Source organism: Anthonomus grandis, chromosome 2, assembly GCF_022605725.1.
Source record: "Anthonomus grandis grandis chromosome 2, icAntGran1.3, whole genome shotgun sequence".
In the NCBI taxonomy this organism is placed as follows: domain Eukaryota; kingdom Metazoa; phylum Arthropoda; class Insecta; order Coleoptera; family Curculionidae; genus Anthonomus; species Anthonomus grandis.
The window spans coordinates 23,236,146-23,256,718 of record NC_065547.1 but is presented as its reverse complement, the minus strand read 5'-3'; the positions used below and the strand labels follow the sequence as shown (position 1 = coordinate 23,256,718).

Genomic DNA, 20,573 nt, shown 5'->3' with positions numbered 1-20,573 from the left:
TGGATATTCCAATATAGTGTTGGAAGTAAGAAGCAATGTAAAACTCTTGCATTTATAAAAATGGCAACAATAATCAATTTTTTTCGATATCAAAAGCTAATGATAGCTAAAAGGACTGTTCCAGAGGGTAAAGCTGTAGACGAACTTATTTCTTGTAAGACTTATTATTTCACAGTTTTGGCAATACTGGTACAGTAAATTCCTAAGAAATGGTCGGACTTCTGTGTTTATTTATACTGGTGGTAGGAAGTGGATTGATATTCCCTAAATTCGAAATTGCGCATGTAAGATCGTTCAGAAACATTTTCCAAGTTGTCAATTTCAAGTTCCAGATTTTGATGGTATCTATTTAATTTTGAAGATCTATATGTGCAGTTAAAACGGTTGCAATAACAGATTGTGTCAACAATAAAAGATTCGTTCGACTGAGTTTTACAATTAGATCACTAATGAGAGTAAATACAGCAGTGGGCCAAATATAAAAACCCTGAGGGATACCACTTAAGACTTAATTATTAAATGTATTAAATGTACTGACCAAATTTTGAACTTCCTATCCTGACACTTTTTAAACGATCTCGGAAAAAGTCTGCAGAACTTTGGGTAGGAATCTTATTCCATATTGGATAGTGGTGAATTACCTATGAGGGTCTTTAGAAAGGAACCTTAATTGTTGGTAAACAATACATGTTGTATGTTCGTTTTTACCTTTTTTTCGGTAAATACTATAATAGGTATAATTCTCCAATTTCTTCCTCATTTGAGATGGTTTAAGTTTAAATTGGTTTGTAGTGATGAAAACACTGGCGCATGATTTCTTATAGAGTTTTTACCATTCGTTAGGTGTAAATTAAAATAATCGATGCACGAAAATAGTCAACTGATTTATTTACACACTTACGACCACCAGTAATATTTATTTCATCATATTAATGTCCGATTTTAAATTCGCGCCAATATTTCGTACTGCACTTCACTGAATTGTTAACTACTTAACAGTTCACCGCATGTGGGACGTAGCTTTTATACTGTCCGGAAGCTTCGCTAACCTTGCATGCGTCTCCAGAGATGTCATTGTGTCTTTCTGGAATGACGAGGCCCATGTGGTATTGGCGTCGTTGCAAATATCGTCACATTATGTTGAAAACAACTTTTCTATCGTTAAGCAATAAAAGAAACTAGGATAACTATCTCCATTTAATCCCAAAGGTGATGGATATTCATTGAGACTAAATCTTATGAAGGATCATATAGTCGCCTTCGCTCTTATCGTGCGGGTTCAAAGGTCACCACGTAATATGAATCAAATTGAAAAATCAGTGGCTGCCAAAATGTTATTTCCTTGAGAGTTTGACAATACATTGAACGCCGTCATGTGACATATTAAAGCCGCGTATACACCTTAGATCATAATTATTAACTGACGTGATGCCTTTAACGCCGTAAAAATGTCTGCGGAATACTACGTATCCGAGATTCGACATGTAAAACATACGTTGGTTATTTCCTTTCATGACGTGAAAAAGCCCATAAGTATAAATCCCGTTGGGTATACGCCTCATCGGTATATGCCTAGAATCCCCGATATTCTGCTAAGCTGCCAGACATAATATTTACTTTTCTTTTTTGAAAAATTGTCCGAAATAGACGGAATTCTCAATAACAATTTTTCTTTACGCAATAATATCTAAATCTAAGCATTTTATATTTTTTTATGAGATCAAAAATGCCTCCCTAGCCTTTCATTAAAATTGTACATATTTCATTTAAAAATGGTTGTTACCTAAATTTTTGAGAAATTAGTATACGATTTAGCATGACCCTATGTATGTGCATAACATACTAATTTGTCGATTTCAGGGCACAGCGTCTCATTTTTAACGATTATTTCATCTTGTCTTCTTCTTTGTTTATGTGTGATTGTGTTTTTTTGTAATAATTATTGGGAAACTATACATTTTGGTATAATGACAAACAATTAATTTGTATTGTGTGTGATGCAGTGCAGTCAGAGACCAGAAAACTACTTTCTTTGTTTAAAGGCAAGTTCATGTTACAATCTCACTTTTAAAATGACATTTTAATTTTATGATTTATTATTTGTCGTTCGACCCAATCTATACGTTGATGCACAGAAAATTAAAAAAGTTGTATTATTCTTCTTTTATATCAGTTAAAAGTCAAAAAAAAAAAAATAATTAAAAAAAAAACTGGTGAATGCGTTGGGCATTTCTATCTCCCAGCGCATTCACCAATTCATTTATTAAACTTTGTTTAAAAAGATAAATACGAGGCGAGCTACGAAAGTTCTTTAAAATGTCGTTTTCTTAAGACAATTTTTTTTTACACATTACAGGGCAAAAAAAAAGATTAAAAATAACTTAAAAAAAAACTGGTGAATGCGGCGGGCATTTCTATCTCCCAGGGCCATTCACCAATTTATTTACTTAGCTTTTTTAACAGTTCTTTAAAATGTCGTTTTCTTATGAATATTTATTTATTTACACATTACAAGGCAAAAAAAGATTGAAACTAACTATTGAAAAAATGGAGAATGCGCCGGGCATATCTATATTCCAGCGCATTCACCAATTTATTTACATAGCTTTGTTTAAAAAAATTTTTTTTGTACTTTTTAATCATACCTAAATAATAAACGAAATGCAAAAAGAAAACTAATTATTTTAATAACGAAAAATAAGGGATTGCTTAGAATGTACAAGAAGAAGTAGCTAAAGCGCTTGGAATTAGTTTAAGAATGGTGCAAAAGGTTGTATATGAAAACAAGAACAATCTTATTTCCAAGCAGGAAACAACGTGTAAAAGGAAGAAGCCGAAGACTGAAGATTTAAGTGAATGTGTAAAAATCAAGTAACAAATTTGGCTAAAAAAAGAAACTAATTATAACTATCATTATCACTAACAGAGTCGGAAAACTCTTCGTCATTTTCCGAATCTTTTTCAAATGGAGCAATGATCAATGGTTCAACTTGGATATCGAGTACTTTTTCTCTCTTCCACCAGGTTCTAATAATGTTTTCTGTGTGATCCACTGATTTCCGCCAATACTCCTTTGTGATGTGATTCAATGCCTCATTCCAAACAGCTTCAACCTGGTCGGATCTAAGCCCAGCACCCACATGCTTCTCATAATAAGATTTTGACCCTGCCCATATAAGCTCAATGGCATTAAACTGACAATGGTATGGTGGCAATCTTAAAACTTCATGGCCATATTCACGTACTATTTCGTCAACAGCATATATTTTTGGTCTTTTCAACGATTTTGCAATTGAAAGAAGTTCGGATTTTAGCATATATGGCAAGGGATTCTGATTTTCTTTTACTAACCATTCATAAATTTGCCTTTTTCTCCAACTTCCATTTGGTTGTTTATTCAAAATTCTTGAATGATACGACGCATTGTCTAATACTATTAAGGAAGGTTCTTGCAAATTTGGTATTAACTGTACCTTTAACCAGTTTTCAAACATTTCGCAATTCATATTATCATGATAATCCATACTTTTAGACTTAGAAGAAAAAATTAAACTTGCACCTGGAACGAATCCCGTTGAAGACCCGGCATGTAAAATAATAAATTGTTTTCCCTGACCACATCCTTTTTTTCTTTTCACGCTTTTCACAGATTCATCTTGCCAAGATTTTATTCCACTCCCGTTTGAAAATATCCAAGTTTCATCTAAGAATACCACTTTCTTTAACTTTGATTTTTCATTTTGTGTATATTGTCTTAAAAATCCTATTCGTTGGCTCACAATATTTGGTAGTTCACACAAATATCTTCTACTGCAGTCTTTTTTATAGTGAAAACCTATGCTTTTAATTAATTTTGATAAAGCCGAAAGTCCAATTTCCAAAGTGCCGCGTTGCTTTAAAACATCCCGCAGAAATGGCAGCGTTTGTTTTTAGCCTATATAGTTCATAAATCCTATCCCTTACTTCCATTTTTACACATTCACTTAAATCTTCAGTCGGCTTCTTCCTTTTACACTTTTTTTAAAAGTGTTAAAGTTTAAAAAAACGTTGTCAGTTAAAAAACGTTGTCGCGCAAATTGAAATGAAACGTAACTACAAAAGTTTGTCCGTATATCCGATACACCCGCACGATAAGAGCGATTTTAACTATAAATATTTATAGGTTAGCTAGAAGTACTTACCTATCTCACTGTATCAATCAAGTGGAGGTTATTTCATCGAATGTCCGTGTGTCTGTCGATATATTAAACCATAAATCAAATATATTTTTGTTTAGATTTATTCAGGTTAGATTTGTTTTCAATGGAATTAAGTTTGCATCCTTCAATTAGGTTTTGTATCAGTATACATAGAGCTCCGCCTCGACTATTTCTGTCGTTTCTATATATGCAATAACCTGGTATTAATATAAAGTTTTTTCCATCACTCGTTTATGTTTAGAATGCGTAAAATTATATTCGGATGAACTTGGTAGACAATGCAAGTCTTCAGCAGCAAACCGTCCTCGTCACAGTATGATGTATCGCTCGATTTTTGTATGGAAATAAAAGTCGCAGTCAAGAATACGGCTTTAAGAGAAATTGACAATTAAATTGTTATTGAATTTAGACATACATTATCGATTCACTGTATAAAAGTCACTATTCGAATAGTTTTTAAATTAACCAACTTGCTTTCTTTAGGTGTTTCATCAAAAATCTACTTAAATAAACTAACCTGCTGTATGGGAATTATATTACTCTCGTGGGCACTATGCGTACTATTCAATTTAGGCACAGCGGCCTACCTTACTGGCCTTGGACGTACCATGAGTTGGTACGCCCGTCCTTATTGGATTTTCTTTTTATATGTAGTGCCCACACTCGTGATTTCACTAGTGACGATTTTACAACATGCCAAATATTATAATAAGGTATTGTAAAAGTGGAATTAGGCTCAACTGGATTTTGATATTCTATATTTGTTAGGATTTGGAACTATCGCCGTGGACGGTGTTTCAATTGTACTACGATGCATATCAGTCTATTTGGACTATTGTCCTTTTTATAGGTATAGGACTTAGGATTAGGTCTAGTTTTATTGCCCTCATGTGGGTAGCTTTCGCTTCTCTAGGGAATATTTTAAAGTCCAAGCTGTTTGGACGGTGGAGAGGTAAGTCAAGAATTTCTTATTTTCATAGTTATTTTAATACTCTGTTCTTGATTGTAGGTTCAAAATGGATATTTTTACATATTTTTACGGTAGGATTACCGTTTGTTCAACACTTTTATCTTACTATTGGAGCTTTGTATTTGTTTATTCCAATTATGGGAAGGGCTGGGTCAGGTAAGTCACTTCAAGGCTCTTTGCTGTTTATTAGAAAATGCATATACAGGTTGACAACGAGATTACTTTTTATAAATTACGTCAATGATTTAATTATAATTTCGTAGGATTATTATTTTAACTATGCTTTATTGCAAAAATTACTATCAGTGACTGATCTGAGATAAAGTAAAGCAACGCAGAATTCGAATATTTTAATAATTTTCTAAAGAAAGTGAAATTAATAGCAAATATAGTTCTCAGGAGCTTATTTAATAATATTCTAAAAAAACCAATATGGATGGACAGATGCATGACAAGAAATTACTTAATTTCGGTAGAATAAAACAAGTGCAGTAATCAATCAACATCAAGTTGAATCCTAAATACGTATCGCCAACAGTTCAATATGATAAAGGCAGTTATTTTTATGGGGTTTATTTCTCGCGCCTTTATTTCTCGCGTAAAAATTTCTGGTAAAAAGTAGAATCATTATCGTAAATAAATGTTTAAAAATAAGCAATCTTTAAATTGGTTGGAATAGATAAAATCATCAAAGTTTGAACAATTCCAGAAAACATGACTCAAAAATTGTTAGTCTTAATGCCGCAAAACTTCAGCTAGGAATAAAGTAAATTATTAATAAACGTATAGTTTTTATTTTAGTTTTTTGTTACAATACGTATATTGAATACAGTTTTCTGCTTTATTTTTATCTTCGTTAGTATTTACACGGACTTTAGTTAAAGTTTATTATAATGTTGTCAAATTTCCCTTTGATAATGTCTTTTGTATCAAATTTAGCTAACAATTATCTCTTATTCTATTCGAATCCGATTGTCTGTTAAAAATAAGGTGCTTATCGTTCTTACAAAGTCGGAAGAAAGAATATTTTCGTGTCCAAGCCAACCAAATCGTATTATTGTTATTATTATTTACTTCAATTGAGATGATATATTCTAGTGCTTGAATAAGTATAACTTATATAAATGAAATTCGTGTGATAGTATGAGAGTCTTTAATTAACTATACATTTAAAAAATCAATAAACTAGATAATGAATAAAATAGCAAATAGCATATGAATAAATTAAAAGATATACGCGCGGTTTACATGAACGTAGGTGGACTAATTTATTTTTATTTGATTTAATAATTTATTGATAAAAGCTCACAAAACATAATTGAACACCTTCTGACTAAGCTTAATATCCCCATACTAATAAGCAAGTTTGTTTAAGTCTTCCTGCAAAAGTGTCCCAAGTGAATTGTTTTTAGAATGTTAAAGTTAACCACCAAAGCAAAACTGTTGTGAAAGTAATTAAAGATAGTATTTGCGAATAAATTAAAGGCAATCGGAAAATAATTCCCTTATTGAGGTAACAATAATTGCTTCAGGCAAAAACTTTATTTTCAAGTTCTGCTGATGACACATAAGAAACCTAACGATCCAACCGAGAGTAGCCGCACCGATACCTGCATCAAACCACCTACTCAAAAAAATCTCTATGATCAATTTGATCCAAGACCTTTGAAAAATCTTATAGTATAGATTGAGTCAACTTGTTTAAAATCCTCCAAAGCACTGATTAGCCTATTTTGATATGATAACAAATTTGTGACTGTCAATTTACCAGAAAAAGTTGCCAAGTTGCATTATTTTCAAGTTTTATGTTAAGATTTTTTTATTTTATTTTAAAAAGTCTGTTGATGCGTCTCAAAGTATATATTATTTATTAGCAAATAAAAAAAATGGAAAGAGTATATTTTTTAGTTTTGGTATAAAATAAAACACATTAAAAAAATATTTAGTGGATTTAGAAAAATATACATATATTTTATGAAAAATCGGAAAATTGATTTAACATCATTGTCTGAGAGATATGAAACTCAAATACATTGCCTGTGGTTTGCAGGTAAGCTTATTCTAGGCAATCAATGCTCTAAGGACCTCACTTAGCAATGCCACTTAGCCAAATTTAATTTTTGTTATTTCATCTGCCGCCATGGTTTTCCCAAGTAACTCTTAATTCTAGGTAGCCACGCCGAATTCCTCATCGCAGTAATGGTAAGCCTGATGTTCGCCTTGCTTTTCTGCTTCGCGGTGCCTTTAATTCTGCTGGTCAGAACAGTCGATAGAATTTTTAACTTCTTAGTGGCCACATTCCTAATATCGTTTGGTGTTTTACTACTTACTCCCTTGGGATTCCCATATTCTGTTAGTAATGGTATTTTGGCTCCACAAAGATTTATGATTGCGGTAAGTCTGATCTAAGCAAAACTATTACACCTCAATATTATTTTAAAAATGATCTTAGCACACTCAGCGTATATTCCACGACCAATCAGGCGCTATAGTCAATACCTCAAATGGTTATTGGATAGTAGATATGGACATAAACAGTCCGCACACTGTAGATAATTACGTCCCCCAAATGAAAACTGCACACCTGATCGAAAAAGATAAAAATGAATGCGCGGACTATTTATATTGCGGGTTACCATATTTGGTTCCAGTTTTAAATATGATATGGAAGACCCATTGGGTGCCTGGACCCGAACCGAAACTTTTGAAGCCCGTTAATATGACTGTGATCGAAAGGAAGACGGTGAACGGCTTAGAGAGGATTGAATTTGAGATTAGTGGTTAGCAAATATTATTACCACCTAACTTAGTTAAAAGATAATGAGTGAAATTTGTAGGTCCATCTCATATTGGTGCAATAATATCTCCCATTATTGGAATAGAAATAAAAAACTGGAGTATCCCTACACCGGAACCGTTGGCTGGTCCAAAGTGGAACGGAAGGGATAGTTACTTTGTTTTCTATGCCTACGGTTTAGATCCTGTACCATTAAGATTTTGGATAGATTTTAAGGTAAGTAGCGTACTAATGCCAAGAAACTTAATAATGCTATCCTACAGATAACTAATAGTTGTTATATTTATTTATTTATTGGTGATCATACACGAGATATAAGTAAAAAACCCAAAATGGTATCAATAAAAATATATAAATTTAAATAAACATCTACAATTTTTTCACTTTAAGTCGCAATATAAAGTGCTTTCATTTCAAAACCAACCACCAATAACTTCTTTATTGGATTCGGATATTTCGAGATTTGTGGTTTTGAGATAGTTTTTAGCATGTTAAAGACTGCCAATTGAAGGTTGCCCTCGCGCTGGAATTTGAAACCGAAAATACGAATATTACGCCTGTGGAAATATTGTTCCTGAGAGTCTAGCATAGTAGATAGGCGCGAATTTTCGTCTTTTAGATCCTTGAATTCTTGTGCAAGAGTTATTGAGTGTTCTTCTATTTCGCTAAATACTTTGGTGAATTTTTATTTCAGTTTCTTGGTTATGTTTTCGGTGATGATAGCCAGTTGAGCTGTTATGTTTTCGCGCATCTCATCACGAACTATGCGCTTAATATCTTCTAGATCTATTCTCGTTAGCACCATTTTAAATCAAAATTACTAGTTTTATAGAACACTTTTCTTAGAGATAAATAATCACAGCAGGAATAATTGTCTATAAGCTAATCCACAATGTAGCAATTAACTATAACTTTAGCACAAAAAACTCTTAAAATAATTCTACATAGTTGTTGGCGTGTGTTTACTTGAGCAGCGCCATCTCAGCAATTCGGGAGCCCTACTTTCCACCTCATGAATGGTGCAAGAATAACACCTTGCCTCTAAATGGTGTATGCTTTCCTACTCTTTAAAAAAACACTGTGTTACGTACCACATGTAAGTACGACATTGATAAGGTGAGAGTACCAAGACCAACTCACTTTAAAGACTTGGGAGTAATTTTTGATAGCTCACTTTTATTGATTTTGCATATTGAAGATATCATAAAAAGAAGTTATAAATTGGTGGGTTTTGTTGTCATTCTCAATTGTTCTATCTGTAGCATTTAACTTCTGTTCTTTACCCATGAAGCGTACAGGGAAAAAACCAGATATGTCATTTTCACATTAGAGTAAATTGAATTTTAATGTTCAAAACCAATTATTTTTATTTCCAAAACGAATATAAACATATAGTTTACATAAAACAGAAGTTAATATTATTATAAAGTATTATGACTATGGTTTTTTGGTTTAGAAAAACTAAATGCGGCTTTATTGCAAAAAAATCTGCATCACTCAGGGTTTTGCAGGAGCAAAAGCAGCAATGTCACCTGAAACCGACAAAAACCAGCTACTTTTATTTTTGAAATAAAAAAGAAGATTTAATTTTTTGGAATTTTTAATGTTTATTTATCAACATATTATTATAAAGTAAGTTAGAGATGAGCCAGGTTTTGAAAAAATGTCACGGCTTTTGGACTGCAAAACCTCATGAGGCTCATTAGGTCGTTAAACTTGTTAAACTCGTTAAACTAACTAAAGCCTTTAGAATTGGTAATGAACCTGTAAAAAAATTACAAAAATTAATACATCTCATTTTTATTTAAAACTTTCTTATAACTTACCATCATATACTGGAACGGGCAGCAAAAATTCTCCGCATCTTAAAGCTGATTTTCGGTTAAAGCGTTTTCGTATTAATCCAGACAAAACTGGTTCATTGTATGTTGAACGGTAGTAGATAAGGCGGCTATGATCAGATGATGCCACTATTTCCTTTAAAATCTGGATTTTAAATGAGCATTTTTGTATATATTGTGTCTAAAAATGATTTCCAATCCAGTATCATATTTTGTGACATACTCACTACAACAAACGGCGATGGTTTGGAGCGGGAATGCCTAATGACTTCTTTGAACTCTTCCGGGACCTCAAAGGGGCTCTTCAAATCCCACAATTCTTTATTTTTGTCACATTCCAAATAGGAGTGTCTTATAGGGAATGTGATTTTTATTTCATTCAGATTATGAATTCTGTTGTTTACTACAAAATGAATAAATCGAAAAATGGTAAAGTTTTTATTTTGTCCTCCGGCAGAGTCACAGAAGATTGGCAGTGCTTCAACATCGTCGTCTAAATAATTATTGATAAAATGGAGAAGAAAAGATGCAATTTCGTTTGATCCCTTTTTAGCCTCTCCTTCATGATAGATATATAAAATAGATTGACCCGAAGAAAGGACACGTACATTAAAGGCGTACATAGACAATTGGCGTTTATAATACACGTCGTTAGTGGCAATTTTAGGAATTTAAATATTTTTGCAAAATCAATATCTGCATTGATTTTGCAAAAATAATCTTATATATAAAAATATATATATAAAAATAGGGCTTCCTTTTTGTTGCTTTTTTTGCAGCTTTTTTGGCTTGCCTTTTCCTTGAATAAAACGCCTTGGCCTTTCTTTTATGCAACTCGTTCATAACGGTTAATTCTCTAATTAACCGTTATAATAACAACTAATCATAACTAATAATAACTAATCAGTATCAGTCAAACTCTTAAGCTTAATTTGAAATTCATCACACGTTGCGCATGTGTCACTTCTAAGGTATCCAAAAGCAATATTGAATTCTTTATTAAAGATTGTTCTGTATGTTTCATACAAGACTTTGACATTTAGATGCTTTTCCTTAAAGAGGTTAAACATCTTTTTAATTATAAGTTCTTCTGATAAATAGGTCTTTTTTGTATCTTTTAGACTATAGTGGCTCTGACGACCCTTAAAACTTTTGATGTGGTCACATACCAAACTTTTTGTTAAGTCGTCCAGCTTCCTATGAGATGCACTATGCTTTCCACGTCTGTCCTTAGGAGCTGCACCACTTCGTTTAAGGCTTTCCTTTATATAATTTTTTTTTTTTTGTAATCCCATGAATGGAACAAAAAGCTTTGGCACACACCGGAATATCACCATCGCGAACTGGAACTCGATACGCATAACTTATTAACTAATTAAACCAGCTAAATAATAATTTTGCTCATCGTGACAGCTCAGAGCATTAAAATGTCCCAATATTTTTGCTCTTTGCGCCTCATTAAGTACCTCAAAGCATTTTAATCTTGAGCAATTACAAGGCTGTCCAGCTTCATGAGTGGATAACTTCAACATTTTAGAGGCCTCTGACATCCGACCAGTTCTCTTTCTTTTTTTTTAAGGCATAATTTTGTTCTCAACGGATCCCTCCGAATCACTATTAGCCATAATGGTTTATTATTAATCACACAGACAACAAGAAGTCACACTTTTGCGGTTACAATAATACTGGCATGTTTTTTAAAAATGAATATTGCATCAGCCGGTTTGTTTACATGACATCGCTGGTTTTTTCCCTGGACGTTTGGACTAAGCTGGTTTTTATTCGGTACGCTATATTTTAGATACTAATTTACGCAAGACTACGGTGGTTGTTTCCCGGTTTTAGTACTCTAAAATAAGCGTCTTCATTCGAAGTACTCAATGGCGCCTCTACCGAGATTTTCAATAAAAAGTGACATATCTGGTTTTTTCCCTGTACCCTTCACATTCTTCCCAAGTGTAGTCGCCATACTATCAGAACTATATTTAAGAGCTTGGAAATATACAGCGAAAATTCCTTCAATTGCTTTGGTTTAAATGAGAAAGTGTGGTATCCAGAAATCGGCTGCTCACTTGATCGTTTGCTTAAAAAATTTTATTTAAAATCTTTACATGAAAGAATGGATTAGGTAGATTTACAATTCTTATCTAAATTAATTAATGACTTAATTGACTCTCCAGAGATCGTACAACTTTTAAACTTATACACACCTCGGCTGTCAGTCAACTTTTTACTTTGCAAAACCGAGAACCAACATTACAAAATTTTCGCCTATACATAGAGCTTGCAATACATACAATTCTATACACGATCAATGCGATATATGTATTTAACTGTTACTTAGCTAAAATTAGAAGTTTAGATAATCTCATTTTCTGATCTATTTAAGTATTGATTAATAATTTTTATTTTGGTAAGATGATTTAATTTTTATATGTATCTTTTCCACTCTACTACTGAAGGTTCTCTGTTGAGTGATATAAATAAATAAATAATTTTAGATTTTTAAATTGGCACGTAAATAAACAAAATTGTTGTTACTGGAGTGACGCGAACCCGCGAGTCTTTAGAGAAGGACATTCGCAATATAAGTCCATTATATATAGAACAAAGTATTATTGCTTTGTATAATTAATAATAATTCGTCTAGATGATTAAAATAAAAATAACTAGTAAAAAAATCTAAAGCCCAAACTAGAAAAAATCGACCACCAAAAACTTTTTGAAATTCTTTTTCATTAATATAATATAAATTTGATCTCTTGATTTACTAAAAAGTCTATTTTAGGTGCCAAACGGCCACACCGGATCGATCATGGACTTTGCCGTCACCTCGCACTACCTCTTCGGCGATGGTAAGGCGTCACGTGACCTAAAAGACTTCATTAATCAGTTTCCCGATTGGTCGGCGATCAGTTACTGGACCGCTTCGTACGAGTCATGGATCTTATAGAAAAGTGCCAAAGAAGACCCTTTCACTTTTTCATCCCCCGCTCTTTAGATTAGATTGTTGAATAATTGAACTCCTTATAAAGCTTTTTTGAATATGCTTCGATTTCAATTCCATATAAAGACATATCATTAGTTTAACATTGGCTTTAGTAAAATGACGACTGTTTTGGCAAAAAGTTTATTTAGTCATTAGTCTTCCACAAAAATAAGCACGAATTTTTGCAATTTGATTATTTTACTTATAAATCTACTTTTTAGTATTTAAGCCTTTATAGCGAATTGTGATTGTGATCCTAGGCCTTTTTACTTAGGACGATAAATTTTTAGTGTTATGAGAACGTTGCCAGTTAAATAAATTATTGTTAAGAACATTTAGTATATCATTAAGAATTTCAAGGGACGATAATTTAATTTTTATTTTTAATTAGCATGAATATCAATATACGGCTACTCTAAGAGTGGCTTTAGACAACTTTAAAGAATTGGTAACAATATAAGTTCCGCAAGGGGTTTTGGCGCTTCCGTTTAAATTAAATTCAATGTCAAGTTGAGTATATCCTCGTGGTCTCGGGCACGGGCCCTTTTTTGAAGTTTGACAATAAATCATGGCTAAATAGAGAAGTATCACGGAGGGAGAGCTTGATGTTAAATCGCTATATGATATCGTTAGACGTCATCGAGAATGATCTGCCTCAAAAAAGAATGACAGTGGCGGGGTGTGTTACAGTGTTTTTAAATTAAAAATATAACATGTCGACAATACAATATTGAAACTATTCCGAATAATTGTAACTCTAGCAACGCCACAAAAAAACCACATAACTCTACTAAAAATAGATTTAGGAGAATAATGCCATCATATCGCCATCAGAAGGTGAACCGAGAGGCAGATTTTTTATTTATAGGTATCGACGACGAAAGTTATTAACATATTTTTTGGTCATTATCGATATACATGTTATCATATCGATATTATTTGTCGATTTTTTTACTTTTGGGATTGTTGGGTCCAAAAATTGTAATTGCAAAGTTAACAATGCCTGGATCTTTGATGCTTAAAAATTGCCTGGGATGATGAAAAATACATTGTGAGTTGCAAAACAAATGTGTAATTTGTTTTGAGAAACTGAGTCGCGTTAATGAATTTAAATACCCAGACAGGTTTTGTGTACAAGATAAATTATAATTGAGCATCATGGGTTTTGCGTATGGGACAGTTTTTTATATTAGATGTGTCCTGTCATGGTATGGAAGACAATTAAAACGTTTGATAATAAGTATAGATTTTTAAGACGTGTCGATAAACCAACCCATCCCAAGTAATCGTCATCCTGCCGCCCCAACATGAAAGGTCCTATCTGCAAAATGTAGTTTTTTGGGAAATCAGTTTTTTGTTTGTTTTCATTATATAAGAAGAGGTATTTTAGCAAACTCTTCATGGTTTATTTTATATATTAAGTCGGAAAACAGGATCTAATTGGTAAAAATAATTTTGAGATACCTCTTACCAATTAGTAGATTTTTGATTATATTGTCACTTAGGACAATATAGCCTAGTATAGGAAATAGATATTGTTAATATTTTACTTACGAAAACTGTCCTAAATGAAACTAATATTCTAATTTACTAAACGGTTTTATTTATTATACCAATTTTTATTAACTTATTACATATAATAGGTATATAACGAAATGAACATACTAAAAAAATAGAAATATTAATCTATTTCTTCCTCAAAACCGTCTTCGCTAACCGGCAGATCTTCCCAAAATTTCATACGATTTTGAGGAATGTGCGCTTTTAATTTGGATGTAAGATTATTTTTTCGAGCTAAAGCCACACCGCGACATACATTACGAGATTGCGGTTGCGTTAGCGTGCCCTTAACATACTTCATTATGAAAATGTCTTTCAAGTCAGTAAAATCGTTCTCAAATTCTGTTTTGTTAGAAAAAAAGTAATTTCCTCTTTCAAAAAGAAGACAAACCATATCTTTTAAGTAAACGCGAGAAATAAGCTTTTGTAACTTATATTTGGAGGTATAGTCGGTAAAGTTAAAAAATTGTGCAAGTTGCATTTTTATTACATTAACTTTTGACGAATTGGCTTGTTTTACCACTTCACAAAAATCGTCAAAATAGTATACTTTTTTTTTGGTAAGCTCAACTTGGTGATGGAACGAATCGGCTGCCATAAAAGTATGGCCTGGCTCAAAAAACTTAATAGTTATGTTTTGTACAGCAACTTCTAAACCGTTAACCAAATACATAAAGAAACTAAAAAGGGACCAATTTTTATTTTGGCTCGAACAATTATCAAGCCGAATTGTTATATGTTTAATGTCCCTATTTGCCTAAAAAAACGCATAGAAAGTAGAAATGATATCATCTTTGGATCTGCCAGCGATTCCCTCATGCCACAACACAACCAAAGGGTACGTACTGGATTTCTTACCAAGCGAAACGAAGCTCTCATTGTATGCTACTATACGTGGCGTGAAAATAATTTCTTTAAATGTTTCCAATCGGGGAAGCATGATCACCTGAAAATTAACAAACCTGTGTTTAAGTAATTATATGCAAATTCTTAAATAAACATTTTACCTTTTGCAAATCAGCAAGTGGCCTTTACTTTATGAATTTTCCATTTTTTGCACACATCACAGTTGGCAACGTTTTCCGCATCAGATTCATGAGATGTGACTTTTTTGTGTATATTAAATTCTTCGCAGTCCCAGCATTTTTCATTTCCTAAGTTCGCGAAGGATATATTTAGGTCATTAGTAACAATTTTTCGGTATAATTCGTAAGAAAATTCGGTATTTGGATATTTCTGTCGAAAATCCTTGTACATCAAGGTTATATTTATATCACTGGGAAGGTATTTTCTAAGAGGAGTGTGCTCTCTTCTGTAGTGAGATATTGTGGGGTTGAATGAATTAACATGCCCAATAATTGTGTCCCGGTCTACTTTGTGTGGGTGTGATCGTTTTCTTCCATCTTTTTTAGGTACTATCAATTTGGAATCCGTTTTACAAATGTTTTTCAACATTCTGTCATTATCCTTCTCATAGCCCAATGTCGCTAACAAAAATATCTTGTAAACACACACCTTTTCGGCTTTCTCCGATATTAAATTATTTTTATAGGAATAAACTCTTGGTGAAGTTTGCTTTTTAGTTGTACTTGGTTTTTTTTTACTTGGTTCTACGCAGCTCAAAACAAACTGCTTTTGTTGTTCTTTTGGCAATACCCAGTATTGTTTATTAATGTCTCTTTGCCTACTATACGAGATTTTTCTGGAGCAATTGAGTTTGCATTAACATAATCTTTTAACTTCATGAGCTCTTACGTAACTCTCTATTTTTTGTTTCTTCCTTTCAACGAGTGGTTCTTCAAATTTTTTTCTTTTTCTTATTTCTCCAGTTTTTGTATAACGTTTACACTCAGCTTTATAAATGGCTTTATTTATAATATCTTGTAAAATATTGTCCCGAATGAAATCCTGAACAGAGTTAAGTTCGTTCTCTTCTGGTTCTATATTTGACAGATTCTCTTTACGTTCTTCTACTTCGATATTCGAATAACTTGAAGTACTTAAGGTTATCTGATTGGAACATCCGGGGGATAGCAAAACATTGGACAATATGCGTATTTTTTTACTTGGAGGGCTGTATTCGCAACTAGAATCCGACTTATTTTTACTTAAATTTTGGTCGTAATCATTGGACAGTCCTGGCACATAATCCGGATCTTTATCATCTTTTTTGGCTTTATTCTGTTTAGATTTTCTGGCAACATTTAATTTTTCTTTGAGTTGATTATTTAAAGCAAGAAATAGCATACGTTTACATCTACTATTGCTGTTCTGGATACCAGATGCACTACTGCTACTACAAACCAGCATTACAATCAATTATTGCTTAAATATAAGGTGACATTCTTAAACTTACCCTGCATCCATTTCTCGCAATATTAGTTTGATTAAAAATGCAAAAAAACTCACAATGTCTGACAAATAACTGTATAACAACACACCTTTTATTAACAATAATTTAAGGTTGTGTTATACCAGGGGCTTCTGTCATGCTACGCTTAATTGTCCTTACTGATATCGTTTAACACAAAATGCTAGCTTAAATAGTCCTAACTGCATTTTTAAAGTAAAAACGGACATATTTTCTTAGTATATGTGAGATCGGACAATTTATCTTAGCAAACCTGGGAATCTATTCAGTTAGGACAAAACATTTAGGCATTAAATAAAGCACTTAAAACGCATATAGGACAATTTGACTTTGTACACGTATAAATAACTCGTTTACAAATACTATGAGCCAAAAAAGTGAATTTGCCAAATTTTGCAGATAGGACCTTTCTTGTTAGCAGGGCAGCATAGTCCCATGGTTGGAATCTTTGGTGTGACACTCAAATTACGAGACAAATTTACCAGTAACCAAACCTCTTTATTTTTACTCTTGACACGTGTTTCGCTAACGATGTTAACCCATAATCGGTATAGCAGTGGCACCAATGCTGGACAAGTCGACCCTCCTAAGATAGACTGAAGCACCTACAATGAGTTAAGGCACACAGACGGAGCCTATCTCACCAGGAATCTATTGAGCTTAAAACGACGCGAACTTCGGTTAGTTACGGATCTTTTAATCCTAAATTGGCATTTAAGGAGCCACCCAGTCGACGTTGCGAGCAACCAGGAGTTCCGATGATATAGGAAAGAGGACGAAACTACAGACCACGTCATCGGCGAGTGCTCAGCACTGTCATGCGCGCGCTAGGTTCAAATTCTTGGCATGTGGTAAATGCCGGTGACGCACGACGGGTCCATTAGGAGACCTATGTGCATAATATCCACCGGCTGCCCACTGCACTACAAATGTACCAATGTCACATCTTCAATGAAACATATTAATGACATTACTAAAAGGATGAAAAAACAAGAATGACCTTCATCGACGACTCCGACAAGACATTTGATGGAATCTGGTATCAAAGAGTACGCAAATTCTAGCAAGAGTTCTACAAGGTTCACCGTTTCCACTACTGCTGCTCAACATATACCGGGTGACACAGGAAAAGAGAGCACTTAATTACTTATTTACTTTTCAAGATAATCAAATGAAATTTGGTATGTTAATAGAATAGTCATAAGAGCATCTTTTGACATATTCTATTATTTTTCGTTACTTCCGGTTTAACACGAAGTGATACTATCTTTTTCTTTTAAATGGGACAATTGGTATATTATTACGTATTTTGATAGAAAATAATATTCTGAGAATAATGATACCGCATTCGCCACTTTTTGTTTTATACTCATAGAAAAAATCATTTTTTTAAATTTTAGAATCAGGTATCATAAATGCATTGAAAATTTAAATTTTTAATCAAGTAATCACGGAAAAATAATAATTTATATTGTGTTTTATTACTTAAATCAGTCTTTCAAAAATACAGTCAGCAAACATTTCAAATATTAGTAAATATTGAAATTCTTTCAAAAACTATGGCCAATTTATTTGAAAACAAATAATAAATGAACTTGACAAGATGTCGTGTATTATGTCACTCACACAAACTTAAAAAATAACTCAAGAATGCGTCAAAACACAGCCTCCTAGTCAAAAAATCAAAGTCTTCTATGCCATTTCTATTAATTAAACACGTTTATTTATATAACTTAATTTTTTTCTTCTATGGGCTTATTTATCAACCGATTTAAAAAATAATTATAGCAAATTATTGGGAAAAAGAAACCGCGTTTTAAAAATGGTTGTTCCCAATAATGTGCTATTTAAAAAAAAAAAAAAGTAAATGCCAAAATTAATGGTTTGGACATTTTAAATAGACGTGTAAGAGTTAAATCATAAAATGTAATGAAAACTATTTCGCCCTGATTACTTGATTAAAAATTGAAACTTTCAACGCATTCATGGCACTTTATTTTAAAATTATAAAAAGGTATTTTTTCTATGAGTATGAAATAAAAAGTAGCAAATGCAGTATTATTCTTAGATTATTATTCTTAGAATATTATTTTCTATCGAAATACGTAATAATATACCAAGTGTTCCATTTAAAATAAGAAAGTTAGTGTCACTTCCGGTTAAACTGGGAGTGACGGAAAACAACTGAATAAATCAAAAGATGCTCTTAGAATGATTATATCGATATACAAAATTGCATTTCTTTATCTTGAATACTAAAATAGTTATTAAGTGTTCCCTTTTTTTGTGTCACCCGATATATCTTAGACCTTCTATGAAGGAGTTCCAGTTTGCCAATGACATATCCATTACAACATCGGCTTCAAGGAGATAAGGAGAAATTGGCTTCGCTCGCGTCTGTACAGTCATCTTCCACAGCAATTTTCACCGAAGAAGTCCCATATAGAAGGATATGCCTGGTTTGGCCAAACATGCAAAGTCTTCGGGTCAACCTGGACCAACAGCTGAGAACTAGGCTCAAGACTTACAGAATGTGTTTGAGGCCAATCCTCACATACATCCTCTATGTCTATAGCACATATAAGCCTGAAGTTCACAACCAATAATTAAGGCTCAAACCAAACCTTCGTACGATCACCCGAGCATCACATTTTTTGGATAGTCCCACTTGTGCGTCACTACCCTCGATTTTTTTAAGGGATACACAGGAGTCTACAGACTAAAACGCGACTACTATAGCCAGCTCTCAAGGGTTAATAAACACGCAAGTAAAGTCATAAACTAATTTATTTTATAAAAATATATAGAAAAAAAGACTCAATAAATAAGCACCTACATCTACACTAGAACGTAATACATACATTTTAATTTATTATGTTAAATTCTTAGCCTTATTGTCAAAATAATACCATTTTCTATGTAATACATCTACTTCTATAAAATAATATTATGGAGATTGCTTTGTGGCATTTTCAAACCATGGTATGACAGGATCTCCCTCTTTCATCTCGAAGGTGCCAATAATTACATTTACTGCCATTATTACTATATTAACACATAAAATTATATTGTTTGCTTTATTAGCATTCGGACAATGATCCTCTTTGTTAATGTTCAGTGCTGATCCTAGTAGAACACAGAGACAAGCCTGGATAACCTTTAGAAAAAAAAACGAAAAAAAAATCATAAAGAAAACAAATGAATAAAACAAAAAGTAAAAAAAAACCATAAATAAAAACAAAAAAATATATAAATTTAAATTGCGATATCGGCTGGTTTTGAACCTCCCGTCTGGCCCGCCGGACTTCTATGTTTCATTAGTTCAGGTTTTAATGACGGCGATCGCGGCATCTAATCCAAAATTCATTTTGATGACGTCACAAAAGAGGGCGCCAGTGACGAACGCTAATGCAATCTGATTTACGATTGCCACGATCATGTCGATTTTATCGTCATTGTAGGATCGCAATATTGACACTAGGATTGATAGTAGCCCGGCCGTGACCTATAGAGAAAAAATCTTGTAAGAAACAAGGAAAAGTTAAAACAAATTCGGCTGAACAAAAGTAAAATTATGTTCGGCTGATAATTACGACCCATGTTTAGCTTCTGATATAATCTCTTAAATGTGCGGAGGATATAGATGGCACTATAAGAAACTACTTTGTTATCCTATGCAGCTTATGATAATTTCAAGATCAATCGATAGCGCATCTCTTCACCATTTACGAATTTACCTACATATATCGTAAATGTCATCTTATCTATGCGAATATATCGGTTGGCTTCGAGTTTAGTTTAGTCGAATGTTTCAGGTGGTATAATCAAGTCTTGCAATGGTTTGAG

At 32.8% G+C, this 20,573-nt stretch overlaps 2 protein-coding genes across 5 annotated transcripts in view; one reads left to right on the top strand and one right to left on the bottom strand.

Moving 5' to 3' along the window:
* The window catches only part of LOC126750129 (endoplasmic reticulum metallopeptidase 1-like), a 44,642-nt gene extending 31,516 nt beyond the window's left edge, over nucleotides 1–13,126 (top strand). For both annotated transcript variants that reach the window (XM_050459637.1, XM_050459638.1), the window contains 7 exons: nucleotides 4,683–4,912; nucleotides 4,968–5,151; nucleotides 5,209–5,325; nucleotides 7,340–7,563; nucleotides 7,622–7,949; nucleotides 8,007–8,182; nucleotides 12,596–13,126. In XM_050459637.1, coding sequence (XP_050315594.1) covers nucleotides 4,683–4,912; nucleotides 4,968–5,151; nucleotides 5,209–5,325; nucleotides 7,340–7,563; nucleotides 7,622–7,949; nucleotides 8,007–8,182; nucleotides 12,596–12,760 — 1,424 coding nt within the window. In that variant the 3' untranslated portion in view covers nucleotides 12,761–13,126. The remainder of the gene's footprint in view (nucleotides 1–4,682; nucleotides 4,913–4,967; nucleotides 5,152–5,208; nucleotides 5,326–7,339; nucleotides 7,564–7,621; nucleotides 7,950–8,006; nucleotides 8,183–12,595) is intronic.
* Nucleotides 13,127–19,496: 6,370 nt separating this feature from the next.
* LOC126750341 (ninjurin-2) overlaps nucleotides 19,497–20,573 on the bottom strand; it is a 39,921-nt gene continuing 38,844 nt past the window's right edge. For 2 of the 3 annotated variants that reach the window (XM_050459918.1, XM_050459916.1), the window contains exon 3: nucleotides 19,497–19,884. In XM_050459918.1, the coding sequence (XP_050315875.1) occupies nucleotides 19,675–19,884 (210 nt within the window). In that variant the 3' untranslated portion in view covers nucleotides 19,497–19,674. Of the gene's footprint in view, nucleotides 19,885–19,904; nucleotides 20,233–20,573 lie in introns of those variants that run through there. The other variant, XM_050459917.1, reaches the window with a different exon arrangement.